At 35.5% G+C, this 15,037-nt stretch overlaps 3 protein-coding genes and 1 pseudogene across 4 annotated transcripts; 3 read left to right on the top strand and 1 right to left on the bottom strand.

The window, feature by feature from the left end:
- The first annotated feature begins 442 nt into the window (after positions 1-442).
- LOC143739731 (interferon-induced protein 44-like) lies at positions 443-7,619 on the top strand. The gene is made up of 9 exons (XM_077231991.1): positions 443-534; positions 796-1,279; positions 1,366-1,417; positions 1,566-1,761; positions 1,873-2,025; positions 2,172-2,343; positions 2,597-2,697; positions 2,787-2,962; positions 7,373-7,619. Exons 2-9 carry the CDS (start codon positions 802-804, stop codon positions 7,398-7,400), a joined length of 1,356 nt encoding a protein of 451 aa, XP_077088106.1. The 5' UTR covers positions 443-534; positions 796-801; the 3' UTR covers positions 7,401-7,619.
- On the top strand, positions 4,496-5,007 carry LOC143739773 (interferon-induced protein 44-like; annotated as a pseudogene).
- Positions 5,047-6,737, top strand: LOC143739789 (interferon-induced protein 44-like). Its single transcript, XM_077231994.1, is given in 4 exon segments — positions 5,047-6,220; positions 6,332-6,484; positions 6,598-6,658; positions 6,661-6,737. Coding segments are annotated over 4 exon segments (435 nt in total). The 5' UTR covers positions 5,047-6,061; the 3' UTR covers positions 6,723-6,737.
- Positions 7,615-12,975, bottom strand: rabgap1l2 (RAB GTPase activating protein 1-like 2). 2 transcript variants are annotated; one of them, XM_077231993.1, is made up of 9 exons: positions 12,438-12,975; positions 12,146-12,306; positions 11,484-11,552; positions 11,221-11,331; positions 11,009-11,113; positions 10,825-10,908; positions 10,669-10,740; positions 10,388-10,579; positions 7,615-8,826 (listed from the first exon to the last, which is right to left on the bottom strand). In XM_077231993.1, exons 2-9 carry the CDS (start codon positions 12,254-12,256, stop codon positions 8,608-8,610), a joined length of 963 nt encoding a protein of 320 aa, XP_077088108.1. In that variant the 5' UTR covers positions 12,257-12,306; positions 12,438-12,975; the 3' UTR covers positions 7,615-8,607. The 2 variants fall into 2 exon arrangements, with proteins under 2 accessions (XP_077088108.1, XP_077088107.1); XM_077231992.1 differs by lacking the exon at positions 12,438-12,975 and having other exon boundaries at positions 12,146-12,342.
- Between the last annotated feature and the right edge of the window lie 2,062 nt (positions 12,976-15,037).

The following is a 15,037-nucleotide window of genomic DNA, read 5'->3' as shown; positions in this document are numbered from 1 at the left end:
CCAGAATGATTTTTTTTAATGAACTGCAGGTTTGTGAGTTTGATAAAAAGCAATTTTTAATGAAATCATACAATTTTAAAATTAAAACAATGAAAATTTCTAAATAGATTAAACAAGATATGTATTTTATTTGTTTACCATATGACCATTATAGAACCGTGAACTTCATTTTATTATTATCATAATAAATATAGCCTAATATAATTATTTTGGTTGTGTTTTTTTTTTTTTTTGCAGGGCAGCAGAGCTACAGTTTAAAGATTCGAAATGTCATTAATTTTAAGATTGTTACATGTTGGTCTTATAAGCTTTATTAGGTGTCATTACTAAACTATTTTTTATTCGAGTGTTTTAATTATGAAACATCACATCTCTGATATACCGAACCCGCCAGAACCAAACCAGCGACGGCACGTTTCATTTTTGTGACGTAGGCTACGACGTATTACAAGCTGCTTTTCCCTAAAAACGAAAGTAGACTAATCCCTACCGGGTTTCGAAAGAAAACAGGCGATTCTGACGACTTGTTCCAACGTAAGCTGTTTTCATTATGTTTTTTTTTTTTTTGCAAGAACATTGCATTTTTAATTTCATTTGCATACTTAATATAATTTGAATTATTTGAGTCATTTCGGATGTATTTGGTGCATGTGGGGAATAATATATACGTTGCTCTTTTTTATATAGGCTAGTAGTATACATATTTTACAATATATTCAAAATACTTTTAAAGGACCTTTTCTTTCTATTCCATTATAACAGCATGCTTTAAAATGTTGGTTGAATGTTTTTCAGATCATTATGAGCACCATCACATCCAGCTTCACCAAATGGCAGAAGAAGAAGCTCTGCTCCTTGCTCAGCAATGACAGACTCTGCCTGTTGTTCAAAGCCAGTGTGCACGGCTACAATGTCAATGCATTTCACCAAAAGTGTAATAAGCAGGGACCAACTGTTATTGTAGCTTACAATAAGTCTGGATATGTTTTTGGAGCTTTTACTAGCAAGGATTATGGTCAAACTGGCCAAAATGTTGTGGATGACAAAGCATTTCTCTTCAGCTTTAATGACAAAGAGGTTAAAGAAGCTCCTCTCCGTGTGTTCAGTGGAAATCCCCAGTTTGCTTTCAATGACAATGGTCCGAACTTTGATTCTTTAGTGTTTCTTTACAGTAACACAGCCACAGTCTACAGTAATCCAGCAACATACAAATTCGATCCACAGCAGATGCATGGGAATGACTTACAGCTGACTGAATGTGAGGTGTACAGAGTTGAAGGTTTGTATTATTTCAGATAATTGCAGAGAAAATAGTGCACCTTCATTAATGATTGTGTGAATAACTTTGGTTTGGATTCTCACCAGAGTGTGGAGGACTCTTGGAGAAACCATGGAGAAATTTGCAGTGGAACTCTGAGTGAGTGAAGCAAATTTAGTGTCTTCTTTAAAGTAATTTAGATATTAGTTTGGTCTGTTGTCCTTACTTTAAGATCAAGGTCTTTTACTAAATGTTTCTGACTTACTGTGTTCCTTAAGGAATTTGACAATGAAATTAATAATTTTAGGAGAAGGAAGGCGCTCTTGAGCACCATCTCGGGCTGGAAGCCTTCTGTTAGCTCAGTTAAACAGGCTCGGATTCTACTGGTGGGTCCTGTTGGTGCTGGGAAATCAAGCTTCTTCAACTCTATCAACTCTGTATTCAAGGGTTATGTGAGCAGCCAGGCCAACACAGGCACTGCTGGAACCAGTTTGACTACTCAGGTAGAAATGCACCTTGATTATTACACCTCTGATATTTTACAGAGGGAAATATTGTGATTGGTTATCTCCATAGTGTATTTAAATTAATTGCTAAATTTTTGTGCCTTGTAGTTCCGTACCTACTACATAAAGCCAGGCAGCGGTGTCAGCCATGTTCCCTTCGCTCTGTGTGACTCGATGGGTCTGGAGGAGGGTTTGAACAGCGGTCTGGATGTGGATGATTTTGCCAGTATTTTGAAGGGTCACATTCAAGACAGGTATCAGGTAAGAACTTTATAAGGGGGTAAACATAATAGTTATAGGTTTAGAAGATGTTTTACTAGCTAGTTACAGGAATAAAAAAATATGGACATTACATATAATTTTTTATTCTTGATAATTTAAAGATATTTGACATATGTTTTTCTTAGTTGAACCCATCGATGCCTTTACAGCCAGACTCCCCTCATTTCCATAAATCTCCTGGCTTGAAGGACAAGATTCACTGTGTGTTGTTTGTGATTGACACCAGCAAAGTCAAGCTCCTCTCTGACAAAATGATTGAAAAGTTTGTGGTTTTTCGAAGGAAAACCAACCAGCTTGGTGAGTGACTGATAATAATGACACAGATTTGAATTAACTTCAAGTGGCATCGGTGTATTTTGTAATTGAAATGATGGAAATTCAATTTACAGTCTCTCTCAAGCAACCTGAGGTCAAGTCCCTTTCTCAAGAGCAACTCTTGTGGGGATTGCGTTTAAAACTAGCATAAATGTTTAACCACTAGGGCTGCTTCACCCATAGGTTAATGATCTCTGGGATTTTATAGCATTTAAGGTGTTTTTCTGTACTTCAGGTATTCCTCAGCTGGTTCTTCTCACTAAGGTGGATGAGGCCTGTCCCTTAGTGGCAGAAGACCTGAAAAATGTCTACCAGAGCCACTATATCAACAAAATGGTACAAATATATCATTTATAGTCAGTATTCTATACCGTTCTCTTTCACATCTTGTTCTTTAGTATTTCTGATGAACTGTTTTGTGACAGGTACAAGAGGTGAGCACTCAGCTTGGAGTTTCTATGTCTGCTGTAATCCCAGTGAAAAACTACTACCAAGAACTGGAAATAGACCCTGAGACTGACATTCTGCTTCTTAACGCTGTTGTTCAGATACTCAGAACCGCTGAGGGCTTTTTTGATGATTTTTACTATCCAGAGGAGAGGTCTGAGTAGAGCTCACTCTCTTTTCCTTGTCTAACCTAAAGATGGATATAGCCTATTATTTGTATAACAAATTTAATCTTTTGGTTTACACGCATAATCACATTTATATTTGTTACAGTTTGTGCTTTGAGTGTTTTCCTCTCTCTGTATATGCGTGACATCATTACTCCTTTTATCTCTCTGAGTATATGTTAGTTTAGCTCCACTCTTGTGCACCTGTGTTACTTATTTTTAAGAGCGGATGCAGTCATTTGTAAATTGAACGTGTTTGGTTTCTGGTGTCATCTGCTTTATTATTATATAATTGTTATTTGTTTGTGTTTTGGTAATTTGCTGTAAAGCCATTTAGAGTTATTTCACCTTCTTGTTTCTCTGATGAAACACATTTCAATTTGCATCTGGTAATTTGTGTTTGTATTAAATGTTTCAATATAATTGCATCCTGGTTTCATATGTCCATTATGTTGCTTACACCTTTGCAGTGCAATTGTAGTCGGTTACTGATTGCAAATTACATGGCAAATATTGTAGTTAGTAACATAATCCATTTCAATACACATTTAAGGTAATATAATCTGAATACTTTGTTATTACTTTTAGATTACTTTTGACCTAACTCATTTATCACACTGATTTGAATAGGAAAGAATGAAATACTATATTTTTGAACGAAAATACAAAGAGAAAGAACATTTTGAATAACATGAAGTGTATTAAATGTTATATTATGCCAGGGTTTCCCAGAATGATTTTTTTTAATGAACTGCAGGTTTGTGAGTTTGATAAAAAGCAATTTTTAATGAAATCATACAATTTTAAAATTAAAACAATAAAAATTACTAAATAGATTAAACAAGATATGTATTTTATTTGTTTACCATATTACCATTATAGAACCGTGAACTTCATTTTATTATTATCATAATAAATGTAGCCTAATATAATTATTTTGGTTGTGTTTTTTTGTTTTTGTTTTATTTTGCAGGGCAGCAGAGCTACAGTTTAAAGATTCGAAATGTCATTAATTTTAAGATTGTTACATGTTGGTCTTATAAGCTTTATTAGGTGTCATTTCTAAACTATTTTTTATTCGAGTGTTTTAATTATGAAACATCACATCACTGATTTACCGAACCCGCCAGAACCAAACCAGCGACGGCACGTTTCATTTTTGTGACGTAGGCTACGACGTATTACAAGCTGCTTTTCCCTAAAAACGAAATTAGGCTAATCTCTTCCGGGGTTCGAAAGAAAACAGGCGATTCTGACGACTTGTTCCAACGTAAGCTGTTTTCATTATGTTTTTTTTTGTTACAAGATCATTGCATTTTTAATTTCATTTGCATACTTAATATAATTTGAATTATTTGAGTCATTTCGGATGAATTTGGTGCATGTGGGGAATAATATATACGTTGCTCTTTTTTATATAGGCTAGTAGTATACATATTTTACAATATATTCAAAATACTTTTAAAGGACCTTTTCTTTCTATTCCATTATAACAGCATGCTTTAAAATGTTGGTTGAATGTTTTTCAGATCATTATGAGCACCATCACATCCAGCTTCACCAAATGGCAGAAGAAGAAGCTCTGCTCCTTGCTCAGCAATGACAACTCTGCCTGTTGTTCAAAGCCAGTGTGCACGGCTACAATGTCAATGCATTTCACCAAAAGTGTAATAAGCAGGGACCAACTGTTATTGTAGCTTACAATAAGTCTGGATATGTTTTTGGAGCTTTTACTAGCAAGGATTATGGTCAAACTGGCCAAAATGTTGTGGATGACAAAGCATTTCTCTTCAGCTTTAATGACAAAGAGGTTAAAGAAGCTCCTCTCCGTGTGTTCAGTGGAAATCCCCAGTTTGCTTTCAATGACAATGGTCCGAACTTTGATTCTTTAGTGTTTCTTTACAGTAACACAGCCACAGTCTACAGTAATCCAGCAACATACAAATTCGATCCACAGCAGATGCATGGGAATGACTTACAGCTGACTGAATGTGAGGTGTACAGAGTTGAAGGTTTGTATTATTTCAGATAATTGCAGAGAAAATAGTGCACCTTCATTAATGATTGTGTGAATAACTTCGATATGAATAATTTAGATATTAGTTTGGTCTGTTGTCCTTACTTTAAGATCAAGGTCTTTTACTAAATGTTTCTGACTTACTGTGTTCCTTAAGGAATTTGATAATGAAATTAATAATTTTAGGAGAAGGAAGGCGCTCTTGAGCACCATCTCGGGCTGGAAGCCTTCTGTTAGCTCAGTTAAACAGGCTCGGATTCTACTGGTGAACAACTAAAAATCAAGTCAGGAATCTGGGTGTGTCTCTAGAGTCAGACCTTAGTTTCAGTAGTCATGTCAAAGCAATAACTAAATCAGCATATTATCACCTGAAAAATATTGCAAGAATTAGATGCTTTGTTTCCAGTCAAGACTTAGAAAAACTTGTGCATGCTTTCATCACCAGTAGGGTGGATTATTGTAATGGACTTCTCACTGGCCTTCCCAAAAAGACCATAAGACAGTTGCAGCTCATACAGAACGCTGCTGCTAGGATTCTGAGCAGAACCAGAAAATATGAACACATCACACCAGTCCTCAGGTCTTTACACTGGCTGCCAGTTACATTTAGGATTGATTTTAAAGTATTATTACTGGTATATAAATCATTCAATGGCCTAGGACCTCAATACATTGCAGATATGCTCACTGAATATAAACCCAACAGATTACTCAGATCATTAGGATCACATCGGCTAGAAATACCAAGGGTTCACTCTAAGCATGGCGAGTCTGCTTTTAGCTACTATGCCAGCCGCAGCTGGAACCAGCTTCCAGAAGAGATCAGATGTGCTCCTACAGTTGTCACATTCAAATCCAGACTCAAAACACATCTGTTTAGCTGTGCATTTACTGAATGAGCACTGTGCCACTGTTCGTCCGACTGTTTGCACTGTATTTTATTTTATGTTTTAATTATTCTGATTTCTGTATTTTATCTTTTATTCTAAACTGTTTTAATTATTCTGATTTCTTTTGATTATTTTAATTTCTTCTATGTAAAGCACTTTGAATTACCATTGTGTATGAAATGTGCTATATAAATAAACTTGCCTTGCCTTGCCTTGCCTTGGTGGGTCCTGTTGGTGCTGGGAAATCAAGCTTCTTCAACTCTATCAACTCTGTTTTCAAGGGTTATGTGAGCAGCCAGGCCAACACAGGCACTGCTGGAACCAGTTTGACTACTCAGGTAGAAATGCACCTTGATTATTACACCTCTGATATTTTACAGAGGGAAATATTGTGATTGGTTATCTCCATAGTGTATTTAAATTAATTGCTAAATTTTTGTGCCTTGTAGTTCCGTACCTACTACATAAAGCCAGGCAGCGGTGTCAGCCATGTTCCCTTCGCTCTGTGTGACTCGATGGGTCTGGAGGAGGGTTTGAACAGCGGTCTGGATGTGGATGATTTTGCCAGTATTTTGAAGGGTCACATTCAAGACAGGTATCAGGTAAGAACTTTTGGTGAAAGGTAAACATACGTGTGGCAGATGTTTTATTACTATTTTAAGTCTCACTTAAACTACTTAATGATTTAAAGATATTCTACATGTTTTTTTCTTAGTTGAACCCATCAATGCCTATAGAGCCAGACTCCCCTCATTACCATAAATATCCTGGCTTGAAGACAAGATTCACTGTGTGGTGTATGTGATCGACACCAGCAAAGTCAAGCTCCTCTCTGACTAAATGAATGACAAGTTTGCGTTTTTTGGAAAGAAAACCAACCAGCTGGGTGAGGGAATAACAATAATGAATTAGATTTAAATTAATTTCAAGTGACATGAGTGTATTTTTTCATTTAAATAATAGAATATTAGATTTTCAGCCTCTCTCATAAGAAAAAAGAGGTTAAGTCCATTTCTGAGCATTTCTTGATGTCACTTCTTCAATTAACACAAATGTTTAACCACTAGGGCTGCTTCACCCATAGGTTAATGATCTCTGGGATTTTATAGCATTTAAGGTGTTTTTCTGTACTTCAGGTATTCCTCAGCTGGTTCTTCTCACTAAGGTGGATGAGGCCTGTCCCTTAGTGGCAGAAGACCTGAAAAATGTCTACCAGAGCCACTATATCAACAAAATGGTATATATGACTTTATAGTCAGTATTCTATACCGTTCTCTTTCACATCTTGTTCTTTAGTATTTCTGATTAACTGTTTTGTGACAGGTACAAGAGGTGAGCACTCAGCTTGGAGTTTCTATGTCTGCTGTAATCCCAGTGAAAAACTACTACCAAGAACTGGAAATAGACCCTGAGACTGACATTCTGCTTGTTGTTCAAATACTCAGAACCGCTGAGGGCTTTTTTGATGATTTTTACAATCCAGAGGAGAGGTCTGAGTGGAAGGTTCTGGATTTATAGTAGAATTATAAAATCGTACCTCTTTGTTTACATTCATATTGTTTTATTTGACGAAATCATCTTTGTTTGTGTAAGGTCTGTTGACATTTCTACTGTTGCTCTTAACATGCAAACTATTGGTGATCCAAAACATGCAATAAGATGTCTAATATTCAAAGCTTTCTTTTCAGTTTGAGAGAAAAATTTGTGGTTTAGAATTGAAATAAAGGTCTTATTAAAGGTCTCATACGGTTTATTTGTTGTAGAAGATAATGGAAGAAATACATTCACATTGTAGAGTACCAACAATGAACCGTAAATGCGTTTGAAGGCAATTGTTTGTACTTGATCTAACCCTTAAAAATGACTTTTGTTTATGTACCCTAATGTAAGTTAGGTTAATTTAGTGAAATTAAAATAAAAAACAGTTAATTTAGAAGCATAATATTTAGGTTAAGTTGCAAAACACTTTTTGCAGTGCTTAAACTCACAGTACAAAAACTTCATACAGTCTTCATGTGAGATTGCCTTAGAGCAACTGATCTCATGGGGCAGATATTTCTTTCTGTCACCCATCCTTTAAGAATCCTCTCGTTCCCAATGTTTACAATCATACAGCTCTATCCACCTTGTTTAGCATTACATATGTAAGCTAATTTCTGTGAATCTGTGAGACTTCTGGTTCATTAGCCACTATAGGTAAATAACTAGAAAAATAACCATGTGCTACAAACCAGTGTGTTTATAATTGCAACAATACTTTAAAATAATATGTAATAAGAAACAGCAGTTTGCAATATCAGGCAGCATAACAAGCTGTTTTGTACAGCTAAAAATAACTGGAAGCGGATGACACCAGAAGCCAGACACATCAAATTAGCTCTTACGTTAAAAATAAGGTGGATAATGTCCTCTGTGGCTAGTTGCGTATTAAATTAGTCTTAAAAGTTAGTCATGTAATTGTTTTTTTCTTTAAGACTGGTCATAACTTTTTTTAAAGAAAGTTAAACAGGTGAATTAGTCTAGTTTGAATCTGAAAAGTAGGTCTTTTTAGATTACCCCTTGACTAACTGTTGGTCAGACTAGTTCTTAAAGTATTAACATTGTGACTATGTTCATGCAACTGGCCCTAAGGTCTGAGAGAATAGCCTTCTCATCATTTGTGAGACTCAATTCAGCAGTGCTCTCACGAAATATTTTTCTTCTCCACTAGTAGGCCTCCTCCTTTTCATACTTTGGCCGCTCTCCCTTCTCGTTGGGCCCAGGAGAGCCTTCTGGTGACCCAGCTGGAATGGGGGTTATTTGTGGGGCTCCAGGCAGAATCTGATTGAGATTGGTTCTGATGGCTGCTGGCAGCTGTCCTGAAAGAGCCCAGAGTTTTTCTGAGCCATGTGTTCTTAGCAGCCTGAAGTTCAGTCCTCACAACTGCGTTTTGGTGCTCCAACTCCTTGGGAAAACAAGATGATAAATAAATGATGAAAAAGAGAAACAATTTTTGCATAAGAGTATGCATTTCAGTAACACTTCAGTAACACTTAATTATAAGCTTCAATTTATTAACGCAAGTTCATTTATTATATCATGAACAATGAACAACATTTTTAACAGCATTTGTGAATGTTAATTTATAAATTTACTATTGTTCATTGAGTCATGTTATTCACAATAAGTGAACTAATGTTTATTTATAAAACTTGAATTTTGAAAAATGTATTGAAATAGATAAATACATTCTGTAAAAGTATTGCATGGTTTAAAAAAATGTAACTTAAATTTGTAAGTACCAGTCATTTCAAGTCATTTCAACTGCAATGCTTATATTATGTCTATAGAATTTTTTTCGATGAGTAATAAGAAATTAAAAAACATATAATTTCACACCTAATGTTGTTTTTATTAATTTATTTGTTTTTACTTTTCATTTTATATTTATATGAAAAATTCTAATTCTGTTTTTCTTGGTTAATCAATAAAGACTTTCCCAGAATCAGAAATGTTTACAAATGTTGTAAAGCAATATAGAGTAAAAAAAAGGTAGAAGAAAAATTAGGGCTGTCAACGTTAACGCGTTAACTCATACGATTAATTTTTCCAGTTTAACTCGTTAACGCAACATCTAACCAGCGTTACATTATATGATCACGCTCTTCTTCATGCAAATGCTATTAATCATTCAAGCGCGTCAAGACAACAGAGAACGCGCTGGCTGTGAATGTCCTGACACACACTGGACGCATAGATCGGGACGCGCGCTAGAATCGTGAGTGAATCAAGTTCTGTTTCGCGCTCGAACGACAAATAACACACACAATTATATGCCAAAATGTCCGGTTTGTCGAGTGTCTTCATAAAAGCAGTCTTAAATAAGTTAAATAAAGTCTTAAATGAACGTAAATAATTGAGAGAGAATAAGACGCGTGCATTTAGTCTATATTTAATTTATAATTAATGCAGTGCAGACTGTTTGATGATAACTAATTTCTGTATATTGTTCTGTATATGTTAGACAGGTAGGAAGGGCACGGGTAAATATGACAGTTATTATGGGTTTATGTGAGGATTGTTAAATTAAAAGTTATATTTGTTTTTTTGAAGCCCAATAAATGTAAAAAACAAATTGATAGCTTGTAATAACAATGTAATGTTGAATGGCTATAATTAATGTATACAATTGGGGAGGGGAAATCATTTTCATCCAGACATTAGTAGCTGTAGCCTATTAGTATCTGTGATACTGACCTTCATTCATAAAAAAGATGCCACGTACAGAAGTATTTAAAATATAGTGCCTTTATGTTGTCTCTACATTAATTTGGAGATTATATGAAATTATTACATTAAAAAATATATAAAAAACGTAAGTGTTTTTAATTGCGATTAATTGCATTATTAATTAATTAATCAAGTAAATTTTTTCATCGATTGACAGCACTAAAAAAAATATATTTTAAAAATCTTCTAAAAAAAAGTTTCAAGTCACATGCTTTCATCAGACTTTTATGTCTTACTTGTATCTTGCATTTGGACTCCACCATTTGTAGCTTGGTCTGGGCTAGCTCTCTCTCTAACTCTTGGACCTGTTCTCTGACCGAGGCCTTCACTTCCTCCTGAGCAGAGCTATCTTCACTCTCAGAGCACAGCTGAATTGATCCATCCATACTAAAGATGTGTCTGCACCGCTCACACTCCAGCATCTTGCTCTGAAATAATAAAATAATGTATGTGAGAAAACATGCCAGTAAGACTGACGGTGAGGGTCAAGCTGCTTTGAGGTCAGTTTGTTTCTTACCTTGATAACTGCCAGCTCTTTGTCTGCTTGAGCTTTCTGGTTTTCAAGATTAGTGTTCAGTTGGGAGCAAATCTAAAGGACGCAAGAAAACGGGCTGAAAGTTGGCATCAAATGCAACAGTTTATTGAATACGTGGAGTTGTAATTGAATGTTTACCTGCTTGTAGTCGGCAATGATGTTGTTTGATCTCTTAATGTCTGACTCTGCTTTGTCCAGCTCTCTCCTAAACATCTTTTTTAGCTGTAGAACACAATACATTAGACAAGGGGAAAAAGCATGAGCTCTCTTTCACAGAGATTGGTCAAACACTTTACTCTCCAGATCAGTGATGTTAAAGCACCTGTGAAGTCTCCTCCTCCTTTCCCCTTTTCTCCTCCTCTGTAATCCTCAGAAGCTGTTTGGTTTTTAATAGCTCCTTGGTTAATTCATCCACCTGGTCCTCCGTCTGAAAAACACACCAGATCTATCTAAACATACACAGCAAATAAAACAGAAAATGAAACCAGCCTGTTGCATATGATATGCATGATAACTCGTAATAATTTGACAGACCTGATCTAAAGCAGTCCTCAGTGCAATCTTGCTGGTGACAAGTTTTTGTGCAAGATCATCATTTTCCTGCTCCAGGCGCAAACTGGTTTGCTGAAGTATACGGTTTTCTCTCTAGAAAATAAAAAGAAGAAAAACATTAATACCACAAATCTACAACCCTGAATTATTCAATGTATAATTATGCAAGAGCTGTAGTTGTGTAGATATGGGTGTTGCAGAGCAGGACGGAACCTTTTTGTTTTTGTCAGGGTGTGATCACCTACCTCGTACCTGTCGAGCGGGTCTTCTGGCTGCAATTGGTTATCTCTTAATTTTGGCTTTTTAGATGGCACCTGTTTAAAAAGAAGATTCAAAAAACTTTCAAATCAAATCAGGTAGCCTCCGCAAATCTAAGGCATGAATGGAATGTACTTTAACATCTTCTAAGTACCGATTATATAATAAATTAATAGTTGCAATTTTATTAATAATTTTTAAAAATTCATTTATGTATTTAATTAATGTAAATAAACACACACACAATTTTATCGATATATTTTTAAATTAATTTATGTATTTAATTCATGTAAATAAATGCGCACACACACACACACACACACACACACACACACACACACACAAACGCATGCACGCACGCACGCACACACACACACACACACACACACACACATATATATATTTTACATTATACATTATACACCATATACATATATTTATTATAATATTAAAATATTTATTAGTGAGCACCAAGGAGTAAATATTTGAACAATAATTGATCACTACACTGATATTTCTGAATTGTTTTAATAGAGATTTGAAAAACAAAACAAAAATATATGCTGTTGTGCTACTCCTTTAAAAATTCCAGCATGCCAGCTTTAAGTCAACATGTGACAAATGTTAGGTCCAAGCTTGCTGAACTTACCACTTGTTTCGGCAGAGACTCCACCACTAGACTGGCCAGGATCTCCTCCTCTGACATTTGGTCAATAATATAGGCATCATAAGCAACAGCAATAGACACTTCTTCCATCATTTTGGCAGGTGAGTAGAACACAAGTGATCTCAAAATACCACCGAACGTTTCTGGAGAAATGACAACAGGTTTGACAGGCAACGGTTTATACTGTCTTGTCTCAATGCAAGCCCAGCCCTACCATAAGACAATGGGAGGAGTTTCATTTCAGTTCACCTTTGTCCTGTGGTTCTTCACTTACCTAATAAGCAGGTATCAAAACACTATGGCCTTCCAACTGCTCCCTGTTGAACTTCCTCACAGTATTATTCCACAATCCGGCAGCCAATACTATTATTTCCTCAGTTAAAACCCAGTTAAATATCATTAAAATTATGAATCCAACACAATTAGGTTCCAGAACAGATATATATTTTTTCAGAACAGAAGATATTTTACCGTCACAGTTTAGAGTTTGTAAGCCTGCCTGTGGCTTCAAGCACAGGGCTAAAGACTGTGAAATTGGAATTCTTGCTGTAATCCTGCAGGTCGCCCCTCACACAAAAACACTGTGGTTTGCCGGGAAAAATCAGGTGCCAGTACATTCCTCCATTCCTTAAGCTGCTTATATCTGGCTGCTGTATATGTTCACTGGGATTGATGGAGGCTGAGAACTGCTGTTTTTATCATTTCACTGCAGCTTCATGGCAGCATCGTGCACATATTATTAAGCAAAATGAACAAAAGCACTAGTTTCTTATAAAACTAAAAGCAATTTTTTTGTCTGTTCTGCAAAGCTAATCTGTTGTGGTCATCAGCTTGAACAAAGCCGAGCTAATAAGGCGAAACATAAGAAGGAGAGAGAAAGAGAAGGGGAATGTGAACACAAGTGGGGGAGGATGTTATTAGTAATTGAAAGAAGGTAGGAGAAAAGAGCAATAAAGACAGCAAAGTGTGACAGTGTTCAAAGGTTCTTGTATTAGAGGAGGCGCCAACTCAGTCTTCAGGTATCATCATGAACCTGCCAAACAAACAAACGCACAACTGACCGTGAGGTGGCTCTCACCTCCATTTGCTAAGTGTGCTGCTTATTATGGCTGAAAACTCATAGCGAGTCAGTGGAAAGCTTTATCATGCTGAGAGTGAAATTCTTTTACAGTTGCTGAACTGCAATGGAAATGAGATGCATGAAACAGCTATTTGCTTAACAAGATCTTAAACTGGTCCTTCAAGTCGTTTAACACAATCACAATGCACAGACAGAATGCAGTCCCAGCCCGGCTTGACACTCCCGGGTAAGTATCTTCAGTGCTTTTAAATATCAAAGTGAAACAAAATGTTGCAAAGAGAAAACGGTAAGATTAGTGGATTCTGATTTTGATTTAGTCAAAATTACACAAATGTCTGTTTACTCAAGCAGTGGTTTTATACACTACCGTTCACATGTCTGGTGTTATGTTTTTAAAATAAATACTTTTATTCACCAAGGATGCATTACATTGATCAAAATTGACAGTTAACATGGTTACAAAAAATTCTATTTAAAATAACTTTTCAAGTTTCTATTAATCAAAGAATCCTAAAAAATATTTATATTTTCCACAAAAATATTAAGCAGCTCAACTTTTATATTTACACATTTGGTAGACACATCCAAGAAATTAATTTGATCAGTTCCTGCTTTCCCTGAGAATCAAACCCATGACTTTTGCATTGCTAGCACCATGTGCTACAGTTTGAGCTACAGTACAGTGGATAGGATAAGTGAACACACCCATGCTAAAGTTGACTAAAAAGAGGAATAAAAAAATCATCTTTTGAAAATTGATCTTAATGCCTTAATTTAAAAAATGAGGAAAAATCCAACCTTTTAGGACACCAATTTTTTTGTGAATGAATAATGTATCGTAAATAAATACATGTTCTTCCTTAAAATACAGGTTGCATAAGTCAGGACACCCCTATGTTAAATTCCCATAGAGGCAGGCAGATTTTTATTTTTAAAGGCCAGTTCATGGATCCAGGATATTATACATCCTGATAAAGTTACCTTGGCCTTTGGAATTAAAATAGCCCCACATCATCACACACCCGTCACCATACTTAGAGATGGGCATGGTGTTATTTCAGCCTAGCTGGTTGGATTTGCATTGAGAGATGATCTTATGGAAAGTGCCCCATGCCAATCTCTAGGTATGTTGAAGGGTATGTGATGTCGTCGGGCTATTTTAATTCCAAAGGCCAAGGGAACTTTATCAGGATGCATAGTATCCATTAAATAACTTGCCTTTAAAAATAAAAATCTGCCTGCCTCTATGGGAATTTAACACAGGGGTGTCCTGACTTATGCAACCTGTATTTTAAGGAAGAACATTTATTTATTTAAGATACATTATTCATTCACAAAGCAAATTGGTGTCCTTAAAGGTTGGATTTTTCCTCATTTTTTAAATTGAGGAATTAAGATGAATTTCCAAAAGATGATTTTTTGTTCCTCTTTTTAGTCAACTTTAGCATGAGTGTGTTCACTTATGCTATCCACTGTATACTTCTCAACATTAATAATAAGAAATGTTTCTTGAGTATCAAATCAGTACATTATAACGATTTCTGATGGATCATGTGACACTGAATCCTGGAGTAATGATGCTGAAAATTCAGCTTTGCCATCACAGGAATAAAATCCATTTAAAATCTATTGAAATATAAATACATTTTAATATTATTTGTTGTATTTTTGATAATTTAAACAGTTTTGGAGATCAAGAGTCTTCAAAATCATTAAAAATCTTATTTTACCCCAAACTTTTGAATGGTAGTGTGTATGTTTGTATTAAAAATTTGGTTCACAAAACAACCCTC

This window comes from Siphateles boraxobius, unplaced genomic scaffold (genome assembly GCF_051911475.1).
Source record: "Siphateles boraxobius isolate OS27281-9 unplaced genomic scaffold, OSU_SipBor_1 1, whole genome shotgun sequence".
In the NCBI taxonomy this organism is placed as follows: domain Eukaryota; kingdom Metazoa; phylum Chordata; class Actinopteri; order Cypriniformes; family Leuciscidae; genus Siphateles; species Siphateles boraxobius.
The sequence above is the reverse complement of the archived record's forward strand: the minus strand, read 5'-3'. Positions and strand labels throughout refer to the sequence as shown.